Source organism: Astyanax mexicanus, chromosome 15 (genome assembly GCF_023375975.1).
Source record: "Astyanax mexicanus isolate ESR-SI-001 chromosome 15, AstMex3_surface, whole genome shotgun sequence".
In the NCBI taxonomy this organism is placed as follows: Eukaryota; Metazoa; Chordata; class Actinopteri; order Characiformes; family Acestrorhamphidae; genus Astyanax; species Astyanax mexicanus.
The window spans coordinates 43,694,594-43,722,281 of NC_064422.1; the positions used below are offsets into that span (position 1 = coordinate 43,694,594).

Below are 27,688 nucleotides of genomic sequence, written 5' to 3' on the forward strand. Positions count from 1 at the left end.
GGTTAAGAAACATTGTTGAAACTGAAGGCAATTCTAGGGCATCAGAGAGACGCTGACCGACCTGCTCTCCTCTCAGTGTAAATCTAAGGCCTTAATTCTAACTTAATTTTACACAAAACTCTGAGGCAAAGCTCTCATTCTGCACCTGTACTCAAAACCAGGCTCGCCATGACGGGACAGGCTCGGCCAGGCTTATCAATCAATCAGCTATTCAATCAATCAATCTGTCTAAATAAAAAAAATAAAAAAGAGCAAAACTAGCTTTTTTTTTTTTTTCTTAAACGACAGAAATGAACCCTGTTCCACCAATTCCAATTTAAACGAGAGAACGAGAATCACGTCCTGGACACAGATTTATATGTCCATGTCTCAATATGTATATATTTATATATCATACAGTATTTTAAAGCCCCTCCCTCTCCACAAGCCTACACCAGTCAAACCCAATAGATCGATCGACTAATCACTCAATCATCAATCAATCAAGGGATTTTGTAGACAGACACTGGTAGAAAAAAAAAGAAAAAGAAAGGGACAAAAACACTGATTTAAAAAAGCTTTGGGCTGCATTAGAACACATGGTGAGAAAGAGGAGGAGGAGAAAGAGGGAGATATAAATTTTGAATAGAATTAGAATAGAAAAATGATCAGTTCTTGCTTTTCTGTGGATCAATATTCCCAGCTTTTTTTTGTTTTATGCTAAAAAAAAAAGCTCCAACATTTAAACCAAAAATAAAAAAAGCAAGAATCTCATTTTGCTGCCACCTTGCTGTTTAAGTGCGAAACTGCAGCACAAACTATTTTAGAGAAATTGAAAAAACTGGAAATAAAACTAAGGAGAAAAGAAAAATTTGCATCAAAGCAGGACATGATTATCTCTCTATATATATGAATTCAGATGAACAAGTTTAAAAGGGGGAAGTGGAATATATATATTTTTATAAATATAAAATGCAAAATATGCAAACATCTGTAAGGAATCCCCCCCCCCCAGTCTCCTTTTTCTCAGTCACTTTTTAAATTAAACTTGTCTATATTTTTATATAAAACCAACCCCCCCCCCCCCCCCCCCCCCAAAAAAAAGAGAAATAAATCAAAGAAATATATATTTCAATCAGTATTTTTTTTCCCAGTTTCACACAGGAGAACATTAAACTCCTGCTTTTTGCTTAAAGAACTCTGGTGTAAAAATTGATTAATTTTGTTGTAATAAAACATGAAAGAGTACTTACCTTTGTTGAATAGCTCACCGCTGCTCACCAGCAGCTTTCTGAGATCCAGTAATTTTGTGCTTTTTGCCCAGAACTGTTTTCAACAAGCACTTCTGTGCATATTTTGCCCCTGATAAATCACTTTAACCCTAGATAATAGTGTAAAAAGTAGCTCCACACCTTATTGGTAGAATCCAGAGAGCCCTGACTTTTAAAACAAGGCTTTTATAGCTTTAAAAGTGCACAAGAAGCTTATTAAAAACCTCAATTTACAACCCAAAATATAGCCAAATCTCCAGATATCACTTTACTGATCGTGACTATTAAGATTATGGTTTTTAATAAGCTTCTTGTGCACTTTTAAAGTTAGTTATGCCTCATTTTAAATGTCAGGGCTCTCCAGATTCTACCAATGAAGTGTGGAGCTACTTTGAGCTGTATAACGGTGTAAAAAGCAATTTTTGTAAAGAGTTCTGGGCAAAAAGTGCAAAATCATGGATCTTGGAAAGCTGCGGGAGAGCGGAGGTGTGCTATTCAATAAAAGGTTAATAATCTATCATGTTTTACTACATTAAAAGTCAATTTTACACCAGAGATCTCCTTAAAATAACGACTAGAGGAAAGAATTAACTGTAGAAATTGTAAAAACTGTGGAATTTGTACATATGCTAGCAACAAAACGAAGAGATTCAGACTGAGACCAGGACCAAGAATGTTCAAATATAGTTCTAAATATAGAGAGAAATGCATTACCATATAAAGAAAACATTACATTAACCAGGTACAGTGTGCAAACCAGTGTACCCATGCCCCGCCTCCTCCTCCTCCATAGATCTCATTCCTTACTAAAATAAAAAAAAAGACAAACTAAATCAAAATATATCTAAAATAATAAACTACCAATAGTCTTTCTCACTCTCTTCAGAACTTCAAACTCAAACTAAAAAAATGTCAGAGAAACGCACGTCATTTTTTTTTTCTGTTTTAATTTGAGGTTAAATATTTAGAATTGTGATTGGTTGTACACTGCCAGGAATATGCTGGTGAAAGATAGACAGGCAGATAAAGACCTATATCTTTAAATGAAGTGTAAGATGTGTATTTTTGGAAATAACCTCAGATAAATTTGGGATTAGGAGGGGCTAAAACATCTCCGTCATGCCAATAAGCCATTAAGCCAGTTTACAGTACAGAAATAGAAATCTGCATAATGTCAGTCCCACTTTTAAAATTCTTTTTATATGTCTTATAAAGAACTTTAACAAATGGATCTTTCCAAACTGAACATTTTACGAATTCAAACCTACTATTAACATCAGAATCATTAAAGTTTCAGCTTTCAGATTCCATTCACATATAATAATAATAATAATAATAATATTAATAAACAGGATAAACTGAAACAGCACATATTTACAAAGCAAAAAAACAAAAAAGTACAAACAAATCCAACGTTAGACACGTTTCAGTTTCAGCAAAACATCACGTCATATGATCTGTCCGCCTGCCTCACTTTTATAAAGTCAAACACAGTGATTTTCAAAGATTCCACCTGCAGATTTGACCCACTGCTTTCCTTCTAAAGGCTTTTTTTATTTTTGGAATACTTTCTGCTTTGATTTCCTTAACATACATCCATCAATCAATCAATCAATCAATTGGTACGTCCATCCAATCAATCAATCAACCGATCAATCAATAAAACACTGAATTCACACAGCAGGACTGAGAGGAGGGGTGTGTGTGTGGATATATGTATATCATCTATACGTGTTGGTGTATATATATTATATAAACCACTCAAGTCTTCCTCCTCCCCCCTCTTCCTGCTCTACCTTCAATTTGTTGGGAGAGTTTGTATAAAAACGACTTTTTGCAATTTTTCGCAATTCTGCAATTCTGCAAATTCGCCCACAAAACTTAAAGCAAATAAAATACAAAAAAAAAAAATCAGAAGAAGTCTAGTCAAAGGCAGTCATTTCTAAAAAGACGTTCAACTCTATGGCATAACATAGTAGTAAATATGGAGCCTGTCTGCAAAGGCTGCATAAGAAGAAGAAGAAGATTGTTTTTTTTGTTATGTTTTGTCCCACAGGTCCAAAAAGAACAGAAAGACTTCAAAAAAAAAAAAAAAAAAAGAGAATATTTCGCTTTTTCTTTTCCACATGTAGGACCGCAGATTCCTTCGTTTCTTCCTTTTCTCGATCTCTCGTCTCTACTGAGTCCCAAAGATGATGACAACCACGGCGATGGTAATGCCCCAATCCATCGCCCATACTCATCAATACTTCCATCAATTCTTCGATCAATTATTTCCCCACTCAGAGTCAAGAAAGGGTCAGTCAGAAAAGCACAAGTACTCATCCCAGCTCTTCCTCTCACCCAATCAGCTTCAGTTATCATAATAATCATAATGATAATCATAATTATCTCAGTTGTTCTCCTCGTCGCTGTCATCAGGGCTGATGGCCGGGCTGTAGGTTGGAGAGGTGGGGCTGTATCCAGGTGAGGTGGGGCTGTAGGTGGAGCCTTTAGGGCTGGTCGGTGAGTAGGTGGGCGACGTAGGCGAGTATTTAGGCGAAGTGGGCGAGTACGTTGGAGAGGTGGGCGAGTATTTGGGGCTGGTGGGCGTGTAGGTTGGAGAAGTTGGAGAATAGGTTGGAGAAGTTGGGCTGTACTTGGGTGTAGTTGGGGAGTACGTTGGAGAGGTTGGGCTGTATTTGGGCGAAGTCGGTGAATACTTGGGCGAAGTTGGTGAATACTTGGGCGAAGTGGGCGTGTACTCCGGAGAGCTGGGGCTGTAGGACGGAGAGGTGGGCGTGTACTTTGGAGACGTTGGGGAGTACGACGGCGAGCTCGGGCTGTAGGAGGGCGAGCTTGGGGTGTAGGTGGGCGATTGAGGGGTGTAGCGTGGGCTGGATGGAGAGTAGGACGGAGAGGTCGGGGAGTAGGATGGAGAGGTTGGAGAATAGTTGGGGCTGGTGGGTGTGTAGTTTGGTGACGTGGGCGAGTAGGAAGGCGAAGTCGGGCTGTACGATGGAGACGTTGGGGAATAACTGGGCGAGGTCGGGGTGTAGTTGGGCGAAGTCGGGCTGTAGCTCGGTGACGTCGGCGAGTAAGAGGGAGAGGTGGGAGAATAGGATGGAGAAGTCGGCGAATAGGATGGAGAAGTCGGTGAATAAGAAGGTGAAGTCGGGGAATAAGAAGGTGAAGTAGGGCTGTAGCTCGGAGACGTCGGGCTATAACTGGGAGAAGTCGGGCTGTAGCTCGGCGAAGTCGGCGAATAGCTCGGAGAAGTTGGAGAATAAGATGGAGACGTCGGAGAATAGGAAGGTGAGGTCGGTGAATAGCTTGGAGACGTCGGGGAGTAAGATGGAGAAGTCGGGGAGTATGAAGGTGAAGTAGGAGAATAGGATGGAGACGTTGGGCTGTAGTTGGGGCTGGTTGGAGAGTATGAAGGAGAGGTTGGAGAATAGGATGGAGATGTTGGGGAATAGCCGGGGCTCTGGGGGGTGTAGCCTCCAGGGGAGCGTGGCTCATAAGCTGGAGATGTAGGCGAGTAATTTGGAGACATGGCACCACCTGCAGGCGAGAAAAAGCATGTTTTAATAATAATACTATTCTTCAAATGTGAGATTCTCAATTATGGCTCCAGTTTTTACAGCGTTGGAAAAGGCAGTTTTATACAATTTCTGTAGATTTGCAGCACCATTTAACGACCCTGTCCGTTTACTGTACAATTTTGCACCATTTGTTTATGTAAAAGATGTACATCACAACTACACTAAATGTTAAAAATCGCAACAGTAATTGAATTGAAAAACAGGAGACCCATACAGGGTTCATCCATGTTTTAACCAATAAATTTCAGCGATTTTCTTCATGACTTTCATGCCTTCAAAGCAAATTTGTGCAGACAATTAAACAAAAATCTACTAAAACTACAATTAAAACTGAAAGTAGGTTTAAAATGAATCAGTTAGTTCTATAAGATTGTCTCAACATTTTATCTGAGTATTTGTTGCTCAAAATAGATTTTCTCCATCGATAAACTGAAACAAAGATTTGTAGACCAAATTTATGACTTTCAAAACTTTTATTTTTCCAAAAATTATCCAGGCCTGGAAATTGCCATTTTAAAATTCCATGACTTTTCCAGGTTGTTCATGACCTCCTAAAATTAAAATTCCTTTTTTTTCTTAAATTTTTAGTTCAATTGTTTTTCTTAAATCCTCCGTCAGTGTACTGTACAATTCTGTACACTTTTTTTGTAACATTTCCCGTCATTGACTGGACCTTAGACATCTTTTACATACACTACCGGTCAAAAGTTTCATAACTAGCCCAATTTTAAAGTTTTTAAAAGTTACACTAAAACAGTATTTGCATTCAAATTAAATGATCTATGTGACAATTGCAGCACTAGATCATAGCCTTACCTGGAGAGGGAATGTAAGGGCTGGCTGGTCCAGGAGACCCAGGAGAGCCAGGGGTAGGAGACCAGGCAGGAGAGTAGCCTGGAGAGAAGCCACTGGCATCGGAAGCAGCGCTGGGTGAAAAGCCTGCAGCTCCAGGAGTCATTCCACTGCCTGTATGAAGAAATAAAGCAAGTGCACACTTAGAACTGATTTTTGATTAAAAAAAAAAAAAAAAAAAAAAAAAAAAAACACCAAAAAGAAGGATTTTTATTCTTTTTTTAAATAGGCTTTACTGCATGTACTTACCCACGCTGGGGGACCAGGCACCGTAAGCTGGGGTAGCTCCGGTGTTCCAGGGGGTCATGGCCGGAGACATGCCACTCATTGGGCTGGGGGCGGAGCCGAAGAACATTCCGGTTGCTGTGAGAACAGAAAAATATCCATAATTATTTACATTATAAAAAGATGTATGTATTTAATGAGTCCAATTTCTGTAAGAAAACTAGTTCTGGCAAAAAAAGGGTAACTAAATAAAAGTAAGGCTGCAACAAGTAATCAATTAAAAATGATTAAAAAAAAAAATAAAAATAGTTTGCAACTGTGGTAACTTAATAATTGATTAGTTGGTTCTACGGTGAGTCACCACACACACCTTAGACCCTTCAGTTCTACCTTAAATTCTGTGTCATTTTAGATACGTTCAGAGTAAACAAAAATTAAGTAAATCTAAACGTTTAATATATTAAATCACATTACCTTTTTTTTTTAATGTATGTTCTGACCAACATTGCATTTTCACCACACACACTTATTAAATATAACAATAGATTAATATAAATTAATTTAATTCTTCATGTAAAACTCCTTTTTAAAATTGTAGAATTTAAGGTTGTCCTTATGTTCTTTAAAATCATTCATATCTGAATATTCAGTCAAAATATTTAATAATTCATTTAATTTACAGCTCTGGGGAAAAAAAGTAAGTGACCACTTAAATTATGAGTTTCTTTGATTTTACCAAATTAAAAACCTCTGGAATATAATCAAGAGGAAGATTGATGATCACAAACCATCAAACCACCAAACTGAACTGCTTCAGCCATTTCAGCCATTTTCTGCTAATAAATGCTCTAAATGACTATTTATATTTAGAATTTGGGAGAAATGTTGTTTGTAGTTTATAGAATAAAACTACAATGTTCATTTTACTCCAACATAAATCCATAAATAGCAAAATTGGAGAAACTGATTCATATATTTTTTCAGAGCTGTATATTGAATATGAATTCTCTTTTTATCTCACTAATGGAAAAAATAAAGCAAAAAGTAAACTCACGTCCAGCCACACTGATGCCAGGGATGTTGGTGGGAATCTCCATGCCGTATTTGCATTTCTCTGCATCCAGCAGCAGGTCAAAACAGCCGGTGCCAGCAGGAGCCAACTGACCCAACATGATGTTTTCAGACACTCCCTTCATTGGATCACACTCGCCATGGGACGAGGCTTCCATCAACACATCCACCTACAAAATACAGAGCAAGATACTCAGGCCTAGTGTTCATACAGCAGGAAAAAAAGTGGACCAAAAATGTTCAAGCCAAACCCTGTTTATTTTATACTGTTCAAGCAGTCTTTGCAAATGAGATCTACCATCTATATCTGACATTTGGAGAATAATGACTGAATATACTAATTTATAAATGTGTGCAAAATCACAAAGCTTCACTTGAAAAAGGACACAGTACTCAGTCACGCCTACTTTGATTTAAATACTTCTTTACAATTTATTAGACACTTTGATACAATAATATTAGAAGTATTTAGAAAGTATTTTAAAATTCAAACATTTAAGATAATACATCACTATCTGACCACTGAACCCCTCACTCACAGCTGTCATCCATTTCCCTCCCAGTCTTCTCATATCTGTTTTCCTTTCTATACACTGCCTTTTTCTCCCCTTCTTTACATAAAAGTTGCATTAATTCTTAAATAAATGCTTAAAACTGGCTGTTCAAACTAAGTCACACTGCCACACATCTTTTACACTGGTTTACTGCATTATCGTTATTACATTTGGCTATTTTTTAATAGAAAACACTGTTTCAAAAATATTAGAAGGCTCATATTGGGAATGTTCACAGTCTTCAAATATTTAAGGTGTATTACATCACTATTGAACTGCTGAACCCCTCACACTCACTGCCATCATCCATTTCCCATCCAGTTTTAGTCTTTTTTCTACACGCTTATTTCTGCCCTTTTTTACACAACAGTTGCATTAATTTTTAAATAATCAAAATTGGTTGTTCAGGCTGAGTCGCACTGCCACACATCTTTGATGCCGGGTTACTGCATTATCAAGACAACATTTGGCCATTTTTAAATAGAAAACACTGTTCCAAAAAGATTAGAAGGCTCATATTGGGAATGTTCACAGTCTTGAAATATTTAAGTTGTATTACATCACTATTGAACCGCTGAATCCCTCACTCACTGCTGTCATCCATTTTCCTCCATTTCTTCTATGTCAGTTTTCCCTTCTACTCAATCTCCCTCTTTTTTTCCACCTTTTTGATGTAAAAGTTGCAGTAATTTGTATATCAATAAAATTGAATATAGAGACACACATGAATTAAAAGCATATCAATCTGTGAGTTTTGCCATCCACTCAAGTGTTAGAAAAAAAGAGAAGATTTGGCCCCTTTACCTGCTGTATGAACATAACGTAAGACTACTGCACTAAATAAAAAAAACACTACAATATAAACACCAAACCACAAGCATGTGCTCACCGTCTCTTCAAAAGAGCACTTCATGAGCGGTCCTGTGTCTTGTCTGTTGATACCGTGGCGAGTGATGGCCATCAAGTGACCTCTGCAGGTCATCGTGTCACAAAGCAGGGCAAGGTGACGGTAGTTGACATATGAACCGTCAAAGGAGATCACATGGTACAACTCTCTCTCCAGAGCCTTGCGCACCGCCTCGATACCCAGCACCTACAGGAGAAACAGCAGCAGAGGAGACGCTGAAACCAAACTAAAAAGAGAAAGGACAAAAACAGCTGCTACCAACATCCTATAATTATGATTGCGTTCTGGCTGGCTTCCCGAACACAGAAACACAAAGACAAAGCTGCTAGAATTAAGATAAAACAGATTCTCACAGTAAAGATCTCCACGATGTCGTTGGATGTGGTTCTGACGGGGTCCACGTCCTTTTCGCTGAGGACCCTCATGAGACTGACGCCGTCCGTCTCCAGAATCCACTCCTGCAGGGCTTTAAACTCTCCGTCCTCCGTGATTATGATCTTTTTCTTGTTGTCGGTTTGAGGAAGATGCATGTACACCTGTAGAAATTGAATAAAAGCATAAATACATTTTAAATATTCATTTCATTCAGGAAATAACAGGTAAAAACTGAAAATAAATACATAAATTGTTAAATATACATAGATTAATCTAAGTTCAATAAATCTTGCCTTGCTGATTTGTTCAATGCCCTGTAGAGTCATGTCCGTCAGCATGTTTGACTCAATGCATCTCAAAAACACGTCGTCGTCCATCTTATCCACCACCTCCTCATCCTAAAAACAAATAGAAAAAGATTTAATAATTTAATTTGCTATTTAAGACACATATGCAGAGGGATATATATGCACATACAGTTAAAATTGATTAGTGGAGCTTATCATATTTATCAGGAATACAGAAAAATAAATGTCCAAAACAGCTAAAAAAACAATTAGCAAAAACATTTGACTGAAGGCAAAAAAAAAAAAAAAAAGTTTCTTTTGCAGGTTGTAATTTTTTTGTCACTTTTTTTACAACTGTACAAATGAAAGTCTAAATTAAATTCAACAAAGAATATTTTTCATAAAGAAATCACAGCAAATTCACCAAGAAAGCACAATATGACTAAAAGACTAACTTTAAATAAATAATTGACTTAATCATATGATCAAACAGTGAAAGTGCTTTTTTTTGCCTTTTTTTTGTTGCTGAATGTGTGGTCTATACCTGATGTTAATTATAAAGCGTAACTCACCTCCTGGAACTTGTTTTCATCACTGTTCATGATTCTGATTCGCAGCACCAGTTTCTCAGCGTTATCGTCATTGAAGATACAGTTCAGGTCGTCACCGAATCCTGAGAGGCAGAAAATTTTTTATTTTAACAAAACAGGCTTTAGAGACAATCATAAAAACTAAAAAGTTAAAGGTTTCCATTACAAATAGCTATGGCCCATTTTACATGTTTCTTATATGTATTTAAGAGCTTTTAAGATCATTTCTTAGTGACAATTTAGACCAGAGTTCACATTTTTAGCACTAATCTCAGCTTTAGATAAACTGTGTGATGGTTTGAGGTGCTTCTCTGCCTTGGCATGAGACTCTTTCACATCAAACGTCCCTAACTGGATAATCTTTCTGCTTCCAATAGTTTGCAGGAGGCTAAGTCTCTTGTGAGTTGTCAGTTTTATCTTTTTGCAAGAAAGCCAATTACCATAAATGAGGCTGTATGACTGTTTAAATTAAACTCATGTATTTATATAGTCAATTTTACAAAATTCTATTTACCTTGCAGTCTCCCATACACAACTTTATTGCTTCAATATTTTTTATTGCTTAAAAAATAAAATTGCATTCTTTTGCCCTTATACTGTAGTCACTATTTTACTTGTGTAAAGAGGTCTTAAATGACATTGTTTCAAATGACTTATATAACTGAGACAATACTAGTGCATCTCAACTAGAATTGAAAAGCAACTCTATTTCAGTAATTCAGTTCTTTTATTGTTAATTATAGCTTTTAGCCATTGAAAACCCAAGTCAGTATCTCAAAACTATAATATTATATAAGACCAGTTGGTACTTATGGCAGTGTGGGCAGTGTGCCAAGTCCTGCAGGAAAATGAAATCCGCATTTCATTAAAAATGGTCAGCAGAGGGAAGCATGAAGTGCTGTAAAATCTCCTGGAATTTTGGATTTCATTATCGAGCAGGATTTGGCACACTACTCACACTGCATACCAAAAGTACCAATTGGTCTTATAAAAATTTTAAAATTTTCTGAGACACTGATTTTTGGGTTTTCATTGGCTGTAAGCCATAAATAAAAAATAAATGCTTAAAATTGATCACTGTGTTATACCTTTATATAATATGAGTTTTACATTTTGAACTGAACTACTAAAATAGTGACTTTTCAAATGATTCACTTTTTTTTAAATACACTAGTATATTGTCTAAACAAGATAATCACAACAGGCCTCTTTTTACCCAGTTCTACTAGGATTACGAACTCCTTTCATTGGGTAACGAGAAAAAGATCTCATCCCGTCTCACCTGCATTGATCTTCTCGGCGATCTGCTCCATGGTCAGCTTGCGGTCGGTCATGTGTTTGCGGTCCAGCTCGATACGCAGCAGCCAGGGGGAGATTCGGGTCACGTCGAAGTCGGGCATCTCATAGTAAACGTTCACCCACTCCTGATCCTCTGCCACCACGGTGTTCTGCGGGTTGGGGTCGTAGTAGATGGCGGTGTTGGCGGTGACCTTGCGCAGGGTTGTGTGCTCCAGGCGACACAGGATGTCTTTGGCTCGCTCGGCGTCGCGAGCCGCCTGGCCCAGCAGGAACACGGTGAGGGAAGGAGTTTTGGGGCGTTTGGAGATGTTGATCAGCTCCTTGAGTCGAGGTACACCCAGCGTGACGTTCTTGGCGGACACACCGGCGTAGTGGAAGGTGTTCAGGGTCATCTGTGTGGCGGGTTCTCCGAGAGACTGAGCAGCCAGGGCGCCCACCATCTCTCCTGGGTGAGCCTGAACAAGATTACATTAGAAATGTGTTAGAAAATCAGCTAACACTGTTAAAGCAGCAATTCTTAAGATTTTTAACTAATTTAAATTAAAAGTAGCAGTATTCATAAGTGGGGAAAAGTATTCAAAATATTCTTCTAAAATGGTATCAGTGTGTTCTGTACCCATCCCTGAAAAGACAAATGTATTAATTTTACAAACAAAAATAGAGTGGTCTGGTAGGTTCCAGGAGTACATCTTTCCAGCAGATTTTGCTGGTCATCAGAGCCACCCCTGTGCTTCTAATAGTGCTACAGTATTGTGCACACAATTACATTTTGTATTTGCTGACACTTTAAGGGATTTTAGCATAAAATTGCTGTCTGCATTTGAAATGCATGCACCAAAAATATTCTATATTCTGCACTTTATATATTTACCTGCAATAGTTTTTGTATATATAGATTTATCATTATTTGTTTATACCTTTTCCTGACCTGTTTCTCTGTCCTTTCCTCTGCACTGCTGTAACCTTGCAAATTTCCCCATTGTGGGATTAATAAAGCATTATCTTCTCTTATCTTCAGTATTAGTGTATTGTATTTACATTAGCTATTGTATTTATTTTGTTAATGAGATTATAGTTTACTTTAAAATAATAATCTAAGAGCTTTACTTTTTGGATTTCTACTAAATGTGTGAAACTTTTATACTAATTAAAACAAACATTTATTTTGTCATACATTTATGTAGCATATTTTGTTTAAAGAACTTGTCACATTACAAAGAATATCGCCACATAATATCCTGAAAAATCGTAATTTTAGTACAAAATCGACTGCCTCTACTCACCACAGATTGTCCATATTGAGTTAATAGCGGTTTTTAGTCTTGAAAGCAGTTCGTTTTGTTGTTTTTTGCCATTTACACTAAAGCTATTAGGGTTTTTTTTTGTTCAAGTTTACACTAAATATTGTGATATATTTTTGCATATGTAGTAGTGTGTAGTATAGTCTTAAACATTGACAATCTTTGTCACATTTGTCAAATAGTGATTTGTGGGCCATATTTGACCACCTCTACCCTTAACAGAGGTCCATAAAAATCAAAGTTAAAGTCAAAGTTAATGACTTGCTTCTAAACTCTCTCTAAACATTATTCTGTATTAAGTTCAGACCAGCCCCATCTGCACAGATCATTACTTACGATAGACTGGTTGAATTTGGCCTCGATCTCTCCCAGCAGCCACTCGAAGGCCTCTGTGCTGAGGCGGAACTCCTCAGTCATGCGTCGGGAGCAGAGTGTGGAGCGCAGGTGGATGTTAAAGAGCAGCGTGGCGTTCTGCTGGGCCTGCTTACTCAACGGGTCATCACCGTTCACAATCACCAACTTCTTACTCAGCTCCTGTACACCTGCACCACAGAACATACACAAAATATGGAGGTCAGACATGCACATTCAGATTGTTTATTAAAATAACTAAATGTAAATTGTATCCAAATTGAGCCCAGTTAAACATTTGGCTGAATGTTCAATACAGAAAATTTATTTTACTGCAGGTTTTCATTTATTTTGCCACTAAAGTGATACATTACATTACATTACATTACTACAAGGCAGATAATTCACATGTAAATAGTGTGATGTTTCTAACCATCATGAGATCACTAGAAACTGTGTGCTATATCCTATTGTACATAATATTGACATTATAAAAAAAAATAAAAAAAATTTACAAGGCCATCCAACTGTTCATATAGTCAGTAAATATGCTGCACTTTAGTTCTCTAGTAGATTTGGGGTTATTTTACTATATGTGTTACATTTTTTCATTTTGTTACACTAAATTTTTACTTAAACATATATATTCAATTTACATTAGTATACTCTAGAACATTAAAGAAAAATAATCTACTACTGCATATCTGGCTTACAGACAATGAAAGCCCAAAAACAGTGTCTCAAAATTAGAATATTACATAAGAATTGGTACTTTTGGCAGTGTGGGAATGTGCCAAGTCCTGCTGAAAAATGAAATCTGAAAATTCTGCCATCAAATTTACATATGGAAATGAGTTTCTATTGGTAGTCATATGATTTACCATGCAGGGTTAATGCAAATATCTAAAAATGTTGATTGCGCACTATTTTCACTTCATTAGCAATTGTAGAGTAAATTATAGAGTCTATTTAGACTATGGTAAAAAGTAAGAGCTGGCCAATATTGCAATATTTGATTTTATTGTGATTTATTTTAATATGCTTATTACAGCATATTAATGTTGATTTGATAACATTAGAATGTTATAAGTGAATAAAGATCACTGACCCAATAGTACATGTAATTACAGCAAGATAAAAAAAAAACCTGTTCAATTAGACAAATGTGCAAAAAACTGTTTATATACTTTTTTACATAATACAGTGATTTTTATTCAGTTTCACAAGAATCTGCCACTAGTCATGCATTTTGTTTGACAATATTTTTTACGATATATTATCACACAATTAATATATTGTGATATAAATGTTGGCCATATCTTGCTTTTCCCAGATGATTTAGGTAAAATATCAAATTGCAAGTTATATTTAAGAAACCTATCTTGATAAATGTATTTTCGTGGGGAGCTCTAGTTGACAAAGCTTTTCAAAAACATCCCATGAAGTTCTGCCAAGGACAGCATGAGCTGTGAGGATCTGTGTCCCCTACTAATTCCTCAGCCTGCTTTATTTAGCAGCCACACGCCACGCGTCTTTATTTAGCTGGGAAACTTAGTCAATGGTCAGCAGCTTTAAGGCAGTTAAAAAGTATTGTACATAGAAGATAAACTACAGCAATTAAAGCAAAAAAAAAAAACAAGATTAAACAAGATTAAAGAGCAAATTACTGTGTTGGTACCATGTCCCAACACAGATTATAAAGCCCAGGTGTTTGACAGTGTTAATTTAGTATATATCTGATTTATATGTTTCTGTAGATACGCACCTTCCACTACCCTCAAAGGGTTGAGATCAGTTGGAGTTCTGGGGTTTATGCGGAAGATCTTTTGGGCGTTCCAGATCATTCTGGCCAGATTACAGGGCAGCACCACCTGTAGGACAGGTAATAAAACAGCAGCACATTTATTTTATGTAACAAATACATTTAAAAATGGGATAACGCATCCAGCAATATGCTTAGAGAAAAGATTCATAGTTTAGATCCAGAAAGAAGCGGAGAGTTCGCATTTCTAGCGCTGAAAAGCGGGCCAAAGAGTCTAAAAATAATTAAGGAGTTTAATATTAAGAGACATCATGAAATTAAACATCAATTTGAAAAATATTAGTTTACACAACACTGTCAAAGATAAAGATAGTAAGTCAAGTAAAATGGTGTGTAAATGAAATTTGTTTTATTACAGAGTCTGTGGCCCGTGACTTCAAATATATTTCTCCTTCTGGCCCCCAACAAAAAAAAAGTTTGGACACCCCTGCACTAATAGAAGTCAAGGTCAACTTTTTTTAGGAATTGCATTTTAAGCAATGCTTGTTTAAATTATTAGAGTCCATTCAGTATGAACGTGTAGAAAACAATTGTTAGAGATTTAACTGGTTAAAAAGTAAAAGCAGACAGGCATGAACTATAAGTTGCACTTCATTTCTGAGGGGTTATAATATATTAAAATTTAATTCACACCTTGCTGTCTCCAGTTGGGAAAATGGCTCTCAAAATCTCTCGGTCTTCCCTCATTTTCTCAAACTCCCTCTCCAGCGAACTCTGCACGTGTGCATTGGTCATCACGTCCTTCAGCACGTCCTCCTGCAGGGTGCGCCGCAGAGCTCGCTCGTTGGTGTATTCAAACTTGAACCTGTCGGAGTAAACAGAGGGGTCGAAGGTTAAAGGTCGAAGTTATGACGTCATACAGGAGATAATCACCTGTGTTTTTGGACGTGTGTACCGATCAGCAAATAAACTCAATTTAGACTGGACCTGCTCACTCAGATCTACTGTCAGTATTAAAATACACTCACTTCTTCTCGAAGGCTTTGTTTGAGGGTTTGAGGGTTGCCATGTTCTGGAATTCCACAGCCTCTCCCGCCAGCCCGTCCTCTCCGTATCTCAGCTGCACCACCTGGTTAATGGAGTTTCTCACTGTGGCGTCGTACTTCACCATGATGGACTCCATAGATTTGATCAGACGGCGCTGAATGTAACCTGAGGAGAGAAAGATTGAGGTTACGATACAATATTGTGATACTTGATGTATTACAATACAATTATGGATAATTATGGATTTATTGGTGTCAGTTTCACACAATTCAACAACCAATATTCTTCACCACAGGTTTAATAACCATATTTATTTAATTATAGGACCACTGTTGTGCCAAATTCAGCACCCCCGCCAGAAAAAGCACCACCTCTCAGGAGCATGCACACAATGTTCTTGGCTTTTACTTTACTTATAGATAACTAACTTTAGGCGCATTTTTATGTCACAGATATTTTATGTTCTCAAACTAAAGGAATACGATATACCGCTATATCTTGCCTTATTTTGCTCCACCTCTAATCATGTACTCTTGACGTGAAAACAGATTGTTCAGATGAACCAGAGGGATTGAGAGGTATAGAAACATCTCTTTTTCCTCCATTTGATTTCCAGTAACTATATTATTGTCACATAACTCTGATTAATAGAAAACATACAAATTTGTTGAGACAAAAAAAGAAAGCGTTACGTTAAATGTTCTATATTAAGATTAATAAATAAAATACAAAAAAGCCTGATATTCATCACAGTAGGGACACAGTAGGGACGTGCCATATCTGTGCCGTATTGGCACAATAATTATAAAGAAACCTTAGAACAATTATAATAAAAGTTACATAAATAATCACAGTAGTGTCATATGGCGGCTTTTTGTTACATTCATACTTTTACAAAACCAGGAAAGATACTGTTTAACAGAAAAACAAAAAAAGGTTTGTTTCTACTGGATGTTTAAAAAAAAAAGGTTGTACTATATAAAACTTAATATTCAAAACTCAACTTTTATTTAAGAATTATATTATCAATAAAAAAAAATAATAATAATCGGAAATAGTGGTATTTTAGGACCATAATCAACAATGTTGACATGACAAATCAAGTAATACTATTATCTACTGTACCTGTCTCAGCAGTTTTCACAGCTGTGTCAATGAGACCCTCTCTTCCTCCCATGGCGTGGAAGAAAAACTCAGTAGGTGTGAGTCCGGCCAGGTAAGAGTTCTCCACAAACCCTCTGCTCTCAGGACCGTAGTCGTCTTTGATGAAGTGAGGAAGAGTCCGGTGCTTAAAGCCGAAAGGGATACGCTTACCCTCAACGTTCTGCTGCCCCACCACGGCAATAACCTACAGACAGACAAGTGAGGAAATGACCGACACTTACAAATTATATTAATTCAATGAATTAATTAAAAAATTACTACCTCAATTAAACCCTTACCTGAGAGATGTTAATTTTAGATCCTTTGGATCCAGCCACCACCATGGATTTGAAGTTGTTGTACTCGGACAGGGACTTCTGTGCAGAAGATCCAGTTTTGTCTCGAGCGTCGTTCAGAATACGATTCACCTGGTTCTCAAAGGTCTGTCTCAGGGTGTTACCTGGAGTGGGCTCCAGTTCATTGTTGTGGGCTTTCTCAATGACCTGTGGAGAAAGAAAAAGCAAAGAAGGCAGAAACATCAGAACAAAACTAATCACAAAAATAAATGTATAGGTCATGGAGTCTCTATAGACTATTATAAGTCAAAATGTTGCCATTTCAAGGCATAGTCAAAGGCTCCATTACCAATTTGCCCTTTTTATTTTCTCTACTATTGCAAGTAATTTAATTGGAAGTGCTGGAGGCTGTTGGTAATGTAAATGTGTTATAAGTGTAACAGTATGCCCAGATATGCACTGGCATCAACTGTCCTCCAGATGGACTGTCGTTTCCGGTTGAGAATACACTGCATGTGATTGGCTGGCATGTATAAAATAAGATCGTAAATAGTCTTTTGGTATCTAGAAAGGCCCTATACAAGTATACCTACTTTCACTAATAAAATGAGAAGCCCAAATAAAGCATATTTATTTTTGGAATGTAATTAAACAAGCAAACAGGCTGTTTAAGTAATTCTCACCTCTATCACATCCTGCTTGGCCTTTTTGATAGTGTTCTGAATGTCAAGATATGTCTTTGCATCAGCAATGGAGTCACCAATACCAATGGAGTGACCTATAAAAGAGGAAAGCATGAGAGAAAAGCGAGTCAAGAGAAGTTCAATAAAGTCAATAGCTTATATGACGCAAGAGCTTTGTTGGTTTGTCTAATGGGATATTTAAAAAAAAAAATTATCTTTACATTTTATATTTGTAACTTATTTTCCTTTTAAAAAGTGAGAAATACAGTTAGGCTTTTTAATGGCAAAATGATATACAGCTCTGGAAAAAATTGAGACCACTTCAGTGTCTGAATCAATTTCTCTGATTTAGCTATTTATAGGTTTTAGAAGAGTTCAGAATTCAATATTTGGTGGAATAAACCTGATGGTTTTTAATCAAAGTTTATGCATCTTGTCATCATGTTCTCCTCCACCAGTCTTACACACTGCTTTTGGATAACTTTATGCTGCTTTACTCCTGGTGCAAATATACAAGCAGTTCAGTTTGGTGGTTTGATGGCTTGTGATCATCCATCTCTTGATTATATTTAGCAAATCATTTTAAAATGGTCTATTTACTTACACATCCCCAGAGCTGTGTGTGTGTGTGGTTTCTCTTACCCTCAATCAGCAACCAGTTGTTGACGACAGTCTGAATGTTGGAGTAGAACAGACGGGTGATGTCATGGCCCATCTCCAGGTAAGAGATGTGGACAAGGGATCCAGCAGAAGTACCCAGTGACTTCTTACAGAGGATCCCCATGATCAGCTCTCCATTCTCCACAATCACCTACAACAGCAAGAAAACATAAGTTAACACTCTTCAGCAGTTTGAATCCATTATATCAGAATCAAGTGTAACTCTATTTACAGTACCTTGGTGTCTCCTGGAGAGATGTGCTTGTACGGGCCGCTGTCCTCATCGTCCGGATGTGTGCTGTGCGTTCGGATGACGTTGATATGGCCTGGGATGATCAAGCTGAAGATCTGCTTGCCAGTCCACAGCGGCCGAGGCTTATGGATGGCTGGTTGTGGCACTTTTCCGTCCCAGGTGGAGAGGAACATCAGGAGATTCATCACTTCCCCCTGTACAAATAAATCAAAACCAAACATGATTTTCACAGTGAATTCTGTGAATTAACACACATTAGTGAAAGAATGGGTCTCAGGCTCTCAGGAGCTCTGTGAACTCCAGCACTGTGGTACTGTGATAGGATGCAGCACCTGTACAACAAGTCCAGTCGTGAAATTTCACCAATTACTACTAAATATTCCACAGCCAACTGTCAGTGATATTATAACAGTGGAAGAGACTGGGAACGACAACGACTCTGCTCAGTCAGTGTAAAATAACAGAGCGGGGTCAGTGGATGCTGAGGAGCATAGTGCACAGAGTTCACCAACTTTCTGCAGAGTCACTACATCACTACACCTCCAAGTCCATGTAACTTCATGTTAGGTCCAACAACAGTAGAGTGTAGAAAGACTTATGGAATGGACAGTTCACATGGACCTCCGGGATGAGTTGCCCATGCCCTTTTGGAGTCATTTCTGTAGGCTGGCTACTTTTAGGAAGGTTCACCAGTGTTGCATATTTTCTCCATTTGTGAATAATAACTCACTGGTTCTCTGGTTCTGAGGTGCTAAATTTAGTGCCAACACTACGCTAATAAAGAATTCTGTAAATATTATACTACTTGCAAAAATGTTTTACGAACACAAAACCTGATTGTTGTAAATATGTAGCTCATGTAACCTTCAAATAAAATACCCAGCTGTTTTCTTATACATTGTTCTTAACGCATTTTACAAAGGCAAAAAGCAATAAATAAAACAAAACATGATTTTCAAACATTACTGTCATAATTCACGAACATGCACAGCCTATTTGTAAGTCACATGACTTTTGACAAACTTTTAGCAGAGTCGCAAACTCACGTCGAGATTTACTAACAAATGCACCCTGCCCTCGTACCAATGGATTGCTATAATGGAGGAAGCAACCATGCGCCCACAGTGCATTAATTAGTATTGCGAAAGGTGTTTAATACAACCATATTTTTACCGATATAGTGTCCAGCAATTTAACATACACACACCACTTCACTTTCCCTTATAAATGAATTAACTTTTCATTGTTAACTTTCTCTGCAATACACACCCTCTCTAAGAAGACGTCTCTCTTTGTGAACTTGCGGACCGCGGTGAGAGTGTCCTGCACAATACCCATGACTGGTCTGTTGGACTGGGGTGTGACGATCATACGAGGCACCATAGCCAGCTCCTGGATCTCAGCACGGGTCTCCAGCGACTGGGGCAAGTGCAGGTTCATCTCATCACCATCAAAGTCAGCATTGTAGGGGGTTGTGACACTAAATTAGAGAAGGAATACAGAATTACTTAAAATGTGACCTAAATAACATAGTAAACTTCCTTTAAAAAGACCCAAAGGCAGGTATAGAAGATGATTTGTTAAGAACTAAAAGAATACCTGAGGTTGAGTCGGAATGTAGACCACGGCAGGATTCGCACCCTGTGACCCATCATAGACATTTTGTGCAGGGTGGGCTGTCTGTTGAAGATGACGATATCACCGTCACACATATGCCTTTCCACCTGTTGAGGCACAAAAATCAATCAATCACATCATTCCAACTTTAAACTTGGAAACAAATTTTTACAGATGTCCAAAAGCAGGCAATTCAAGTCTCACTGTACCTTATATCCAATCTGAAGGTGAAGGTCGCTTGGTTTGGGGTGGAATCGAAGGTCAATTCGGTCTCCATTATCACGGATGATGTATTTGGCTCCTGGATACTGACTGTTACCTCTCCTCACAAGTTCCTGGAGTCTGGAAAAGTGAAAGTGGAAGTGTTGGGTATTTATAAAATTAGTAAGTTACCAGTTTCACTTAAAAGTCCAAGTCTTTCAAAAGATTTTAATGAAAGGAGAAAGTGTAAAAACATTTCTTGGGCAAATATCTCGGGCCAAATCTCTTTTTTTGGCCATTTTACACACTCACTCGAATTTATCAATTGTTCCTTAAAGGCAAGTTTGTTTCAGCTGTTGCTAAAAAAAAAAAAAAAAAAAAAAAAAAAAAATCTAATATTCATAAAATTAGTATTTCCATGGAATTTATTTTGCAACCTATTACCCTATCCTACCTGTTCATTTATAATAGTCAGTTGACTTACCGTGACTTAATTTCAAGACTGTGGCGCCTGGAGAATGACCGCAAGGTACTGCGTGTACAAACCGTGTTTTTAATAAACTCTGTACACTTTCAAAGTTCAGTTCTTATTTTAGTTCTTCTTTTACCTTTGTCCTATTTATTTATTTTATAATTTTATTTATGAATAGTCTTGTTTTAAGACAACTTAGTACAAAAGAAAATAATAAAAAAATATGTAAAAGGGATTTTTAGCTAAATTTTTAACTGTTTTATTAATATATATATATATATATATATATATATATATATATATATATATTTTTTTTTTATGATTAGATGTAGTTATTTTCTTTGTCATGTCAATCCCTGTTTTTGTAAATGCTTGGCTACATTAAAGGTGAGGGTTGCCTTCTATGTACTTCAGAGTCAAAATATAAAGGTTGATTGACTTTAAATGTCTGGTTCCTTAGAATTCTACCAATGAAGTGTGGAGCTACTTTGAGCTTGTTAATGGGTGTAAAAACAGCCACTTCTTTGCCCTATTACTAGCACTGTGCACCTGTTGGGAGCACTGGCTAAAAGTGCTGTATTAAGGATTTCTGGAAAGAACAGTTATCATGATTTCGCTACAATCAAAGTACATTTTACACTGGATTTCTGCTTTAAACCCCTCTGTTTTGTGCTTACCTGTCGATATTAAAAGGTGTGACGATCTCAGGGAAGGTCATGTTGGCAGCGATGGAGCGAGGGACGCCCACCTGGTCGATCTGCAGGTTGGGGTCGGGCGTGATGACAGTTCGTGCAGAAAAGTCCACACGTTTTCCCATCAAGTTACCTCGCACTCTGCCTTCTTTACCCTTCAGCCTCTGCTTGATGGATTTGAGTGGACGCCCTGATTTTTGCATGGCCTGAAAAATCACACAATCGTCAATGTTTCCATATTCGTTATATACACACACACAATATAAGATTAAAACATTACATACAGTGAGGATGAGAAAACTGAAAATATACTGAACGCATATGAAAGATCTTACTCTAGGTAAGCCAGGCAGCTCGTTGTCCACCATGGTGGCCACATGGAACTGCAGAAGCTTGACGTCCTCAGCTATAACGTGAGCAGCAGCTCCGCTCTGCTCATTCCGTCTGAGCTGGTTATTAATTTTGACGATGTCCGCTAGCTTGTGCGTCAAGTCATCCTGTTAGGAGCATAAAAAAAAAAAAAGAAAAATATAAAGTTAGTAAAGGCCTGGGCAGTGAAGCACCTTAAAGTGGAGTATGAGCTCATTTTTTTTTTTTTAATTCTTAAATTTATTCTTAATAAAAAAGAGCAAAAATATAGTTGTTCTTTTACTGTGTCACTTATTGTGCTTTCACAGTTTTGACACCCTTGAAAATAAATGTGCATTTTTATATTACACTCTAAATGCTGAGGTTTGATGCCTTTTTTGATCTACAAATAAAAACTAAATACTGTCTGACTTGATGTAGCTTTAAATAACATAACATCAATCTTGATGACTGCTCCATACATTTGCAGAATATCAAAGTTTTATATAAAAATCTTAATATTGTGCTAATGTACGCACAAACAGATTTAATTTTAGTTTTAGTAAATACATTTATTTTTTATTTTTTGTACAATATTGCCCAGCCCTACCCTAACTACAGGACACGTCAGGGTCTTAATTTTATCAACGCAAATAAGAAAATGTAAAAACTGAAAGGTCCTAAAACGTCACCTGGTTTCTAGCAGAGCCCTGCATGACCACAGCAGGTCGGACAGCGAGGGGGGGCACAGGCAGCACAGTGACGATCATCCACTCCGGCCGAGCGTATTTGGGGTCCATGCCCAGGATGAGGTCCTCCTCGTCAGAGATGCGTTTGAAAATCTCGTGGACGCGTTCGGGGCTGAGGAGGATCTTCTTCTCCTGGGAATCTTCATTAACGTGCTTCCACTCGGCGTACAGCTCCAGACCAGAGCGCCGGATACGAGGCTGGTACCGCCCACAGCCACCGTGACCCTAAACAAATACAATGAGAGCTTAACTAAAACATTCAAGAATAAGAGTCCATTTTAACCCAAAAGAGCCTGTGGTGATGTTTGTAAAGGTTTTACAGCACTCCATCCTTTCATTTTAACTCATGAAGTCCCTAAGTGAGATATACTGATCATCCTGAGAGCATCACCACAGGACAGTGTGCTGTTCCAATCAATTAAACATAATGATTTTTTTTTTTTTTTTACAAATACTAGTTCTGATACCATTTCTAGAACTTCGGACACAACCTAACACTGTTACATAAGGACTTTAACTGATTAAATTTCACATTATGAATCAATATTCAAAACTAGGTCTGAGCTATTATGGGTTTAAAAAAGCCATGTAGTGTGAAACTTTAAAAAGTAATTTGTAGGGATGCATAATATCGGAACTATAAGAAGAGATGCTGGCGTCATTTTAAGATTTATGGATTTATTCTACTGTTTTTTTTTGTTATAAAAGTTTTACCAGGCTGACAAGTCTCAGCATCAACAGATATGAATGTGTGAATATATAAAAAAGATGAGTGCATCCCTAGTAATGTTTAAATAAAACAAAAAAAAATTAAATAATAAATGCAACAATTGTTTAACAAAAACAAATATTAATGCTAAATCAGAGTCTTGATATGTTAGTTATTTACAAATTAGATGATAACTGTACAAAAAGTTAACATTACCAGTACTTAAAATTAATAAATAATACTCCTAAACATTAAAATCTAGTAATGTGTAATGTCTTAGTGGTATTTAAGAATTAGTTGAGAGATTATTTTGGCTAAGCATTTAACAATGTTTATTAGTGCCATAAGTACTGACAATAATATTGATATACCCTTATATTAAAGTGTTCCCAAAAACATTTTCTACTGAAGGTTTTAAAACTTATTTTGACATAATAGAAACTCCAAGAAAGAAAAATAAAAATTCAAGAATGTTTATCGCCAAAAAACCCTGAAATAAATGTGGTTATTAGTTATTTTAGGGCCATATTACCCACCTCTATCAGTAAGATATATTGACACCAGTAAGATACATCAGCAAGTACTGTTTATTCAGCTTCTGAGAGGAAAGAGGGGATAGAGCACCTTCTCCTTGGTGAGGTCCTCGTCGTTCTCCGGCTGCTCAACACCGAACTTGTTGTCCATCTCCTCTCCTCCCTCGCAGATGTTCTTGCCTTTACAGAGGTCGTACACGTGAGTCAGACGCTTCCTCGGCTGCCCCTTCGACTTCGACAGGATGTCTTTGATCTTTGGGTTATTCTGGAGAAAGAGAAAGGAAAAAAGAATGATGAGAAATCTGAATGAAACACTAATAGAATTAAAACAAATAACAGAATGTGCAGTTTCTCTATTTTATTGTGTTCATTAAACGTTTTACTTTGATAATTCATAATTAAATATCTATATATACACACACACGTTTATAGAGTATTGTAATTAACATTACCTGCAGCTCCTGCACGTTGATTTTTTCATCATTGCACTGCGTTTGTTTTATACCCACTTAGATTCTAATGCATATTTTTACATATTTTCTATTTATTATATACAGTGATGTGTGTGTATATCTGTAGATAGGATTTCCTGGTGTTTATAAGTGAGATATTTGTATCTATAGTTGGTGGTGTTATTTATAGTGAACATAATAATTTATAGCTATTCTTAATTAATAGTTATTCTTAAAAATAACATTTATTTATGCCTCATTACAATAAGTATTTATATTTGACTGTACCCTATACCAACTATAGTTTTTGTAATTGCGCTGTGTCTGTTATCGCTTCTGTACCACCCTTTTTATTATCCATTCTTCTATCCATCCTATAATTATTTCATGTTACCATCAACCAGCTGGTTCAGTAATTCAGTGTTTAATGATATTAAGTGATTCAATTAAATGAATTTTTGTCCCTGCATTCTGGAGGCTTTGTTCTTTAAGCTAGTTAAGAAATCAACTTTCTTTAAAATAAGAAATGTAACTTTACTGTATTTGTTTATTTGCATCTATTGTCATGTACAGTAAATTTGAGTTTTTAAAAGCAGAAACACTCGTACAGCTGAGAGAAAGGACAGTACATCCTAAAATATATTATATCTATGTACACACGCATGCAGAAGCAGTTTATCAAAAGATACGTACCGCATCCACCAGCAGTTTGGAGCAGAAGAAACAGACGCAGCGCAGAACTTTCATGATCTTTGTTACGAAGCCGACATGAAAGACTGGCTTTGCCAGTTCGATGTGTCCGAAGTGGCCGGGGCATTCAGTCATGTTACCTACAGGAAACAGGTTAGTTAGTTTACTGTAATACTAAGATTATGGTGCAACAATTACATAAATATACTGTAAATGTTTTTTTTTTTTTTTAAATAAAAGTACCTGCACACGTCTGGCACCTGCCCGACCGCTCGATGACGCCCTGCCGGGGGTCCATGAGACCTCCCAGCTTTGGACGTCCACCCTCTGTGGTTTCAGGGTACTTGATTCCCCCTTCAGTGACCGACATCCGTTTCTAAAGAGAGAGAGAGATTAGCAAAAACAGGTGAAGATGGAGCTTTTCATCTTATTCACAAGTAAACACAAAATTACAATATTTCTACAGGGACAAACAGAACTTCAGTCAGAGCATGTCCATGTGAAATATGGTTAACAGTAGCAGACAAAATCTAGTAGCAGGTTATTACATAACATCGCTGATACGAACATCTTTATAAACCTTTAAATAAAAGTTTTGGGCCAAAATGGAGCTTATAATGTAGTGTGAAAAATGTACGGTCATGCATCACATTTTGCCTGTAAAGTCTCACATGAACATTATTAACCATGTGCTAAGCTTGACTTCTTTTTACAGCCCATTTGCTGTTAGACAAAACCACTGGACAAGAAATAAAAGCAATAAATCAACCTGAAACCATCATCATCATTATTGGCTGCTTATTAATATTAATAATAATTATATTTTAGATTATAGAACTAACTACTCCAGAGGAAATCACTGACAAATATACTATCTGAGTTTCTGTAAAGTTATATAAAAAAAAACAACAAAAAAACAGTCTAACCACCTTAGAGTGAGCCAGCTCATAACTTAAACTAAATAACTACAATAAAGTACATTTTCTTTGCGACACTCACTTTCTCTTGATGAGTTAAACTAACTTTTAAAGAAAAGATAAGACATGGCTATGTGCCAACTGACATTTCAAAAAAGAGCATGTGCTTAATGTTTCCATGTTTTTTTATTGTCAGAAATGGTTGAGGAGAAAACATTAACGTGAATTTGATAACATTAAGTAAGACAAAGGCAAGTATGCTTTATGAAATAGGTGAAGCAAAGCAAAAGGAAAATACAGTTTAAGAAAGGACATTCACTCTAGTTTAACACAGTTAAAAATAGCATTTTAACTTTTCCTATTTCTACCAGTTGGTGAATTTTGTACCAAAATGCAAAATTAACCTACTTTTGTTACAAGATGGAAATGGGAATTTTGATTGGAAGGGGCAGAAAAAAAAAAAAAAAAAAAAAATCTACCAGTAGGGTAAGAAAACCTTTATTATTAAGTCTTCTAAGTAAGCAATGGCAAAGACTTAAAATAAGTAAGGTAAGACTTAAATGAATCGAAAAAAACTTTCGTCTTACATTTTGACATAATCATCAGAATAACGTGACTGGTGATGTTTTGTGCTTAGAGTCAAATTACTTAAAATAAGATGAAAAATCTAAGTAAAGAGTAATTAAGACACTAACAACGCTTAGTGTGACACCATTATATCAACTTTCTCATGATCTTATGAGAATTTTTGCTGCTTTGAAATGAGAAATCTATAATAAAAAACGAAGAGTAATTAAGATACACTTAATCAAATAAGATACAATGCTTAGTGAAACATGATAACGTTATAACTTCTGGTTTTACCCGAAGTTTTTTAAAAATGTTTCTAAAAACTTGTGTAAATATATATTAGCACTCTGTTCATTTTAAGATAATATATATATATATATTGTGTTAAAATGATGTAAGGTAACTTTGATTAAAAGCCATTATTCTAAGGCAAGCAAGACAATCTTACACTTACAGATAAAAAAAAATATTTATTAGCTTGAAAATAATTCGTTTCACTTGCTAAAATGTTTTTTTGCACTGTAAACAGACAAAAACTACCAGAAACTGATTAATGTTATTGTACACTGACCCTGATACTATTATACTACTACTGTTACTACAGTACTATCAGCAGAAACGTGTGGAGGCTAGCTAACATGCTAAGCTAAGTAGTTAGCTAGCAACAAAACAGGCTCTGCAATTCGCTATACAGCACAGAATCACTATATTTCCTTTGTCCTAACTGAGCACATGCTAAAACCCGGCGGAGGAGCGATAAATTCGGTTTTACAGTCCAAAGAATTAAGAGAAAACCCTCCCCAAAGCCAAGAGACCTACAAGCTCATCTGGGCTGATGATGCCGAACTGAACTCTCTTGATGAGGCGCAGTGGGCATGCGCTGTCGCTGGTGGGCGGTCCGTGCATCCTGCCTATTCAAAGAGACGCGTCCTCCCCCGGCACGCCGCTTACAGAGAGGGAACAGCTCTGAAACGCCACCAAGACTCTCTCCTGGCACCCACAGGTGGCCGGAACGCGTCCGATGGCGGTTTCCCACTCACCGCTGTTCCTTACTACCCAATGTGCCTATTTATATACGTTTATAAACTAACTACTTCGACCACCGGCTAGCCCTTTCCCTTCCCCTGATCTACACGCCGGTGCGCTCTAAGCGCAACTGAGAGAAAACGGCTCCCACACGGCGTTATATAGACTGCAAGCGCCGCTACAGGTTCACACACACCAAACAGCAGGGGCGAGACACTCGGT

The 27,688-nt window shown here is 37.0% G+C and overlaps 1 protein-coding gene across 1 annotated transcript; it reads right to left on the reverse strand.

Moving 5' to 3' along the window:
* Nucleotides 1-1,144: 1,144 nt before the first annotated feature.
* polr2a (RNA polymerase II subunit A) lies at nt 1,145-27,602 on the reverse strand. The gene is made up of 28 exons (XM_007230747.4): nt 27,260-27,602; nt 25,197-25,329; nt 24,957-25,093; nt 23,903-24,076; nt 22,513-22,794; nt 21,808-21,969; nt 21,458-21,678; nt 20,317-20,449; nt 20,090-20,214; nt 19,760-19,970; nt 18,475-18,684; nt 18,220-18,388; nt 17,578-17,672; nt 16,898-17,101; nt 16,581-16,803; nt 15,437-15,620; nt 15,102-15,273; nt 14,412-14,517; nt 12,632-12,837; nt 10,978-11,449; nt 9,678-9,778; nt 9,112-9,216; nt 8,797-8,979; nt 8,426-8,629; nt 6,966-7,152; nt 5,936-6,049; nt 5,651-5,800; nt 1,145-4,793 (listed from the first exon to the last, which is right to left on the reverse strand). Exons 1-28 carry the CDS (start codon nt 27,344-27,346, stop codon nt 3,643-3,645), a joined length of 5,901 nt encoding a protein of 1,966 aa, XP_007230809.1. The 5' UTR covers nt 27,347-27,602; the 3' UTR covers nt 1,145-3,642.
* Nucleotides 27,603-27,688: the final 86 nt, after the last annotated feature.

Excerpts from the sequence above, each read along its gene's own strand:
- polr2a (XM_007230747.4), bottom strand. The coding sequence starts at position 27,346 with ATGCACGGACCGCCCACCAGCGACAGCGCATGCCCACTGCGCCTCATC. Across the intron at positions 22,795-23,902 it reads AGGACCTCACCAAGGAGAAG|GGTCACGGTGGCTGTGGGCG; the intron begins GTGCTCTATCCC and ends GTATTTGTTTAG. Across the intron at positions 7,153-8,425 it reads AGTGCTCTTTTGAAGAGACG|GTGGATGTGTTGATGGAAGC; the intron begins GTGAGCACATGC and ends TGTATTTTGTAG.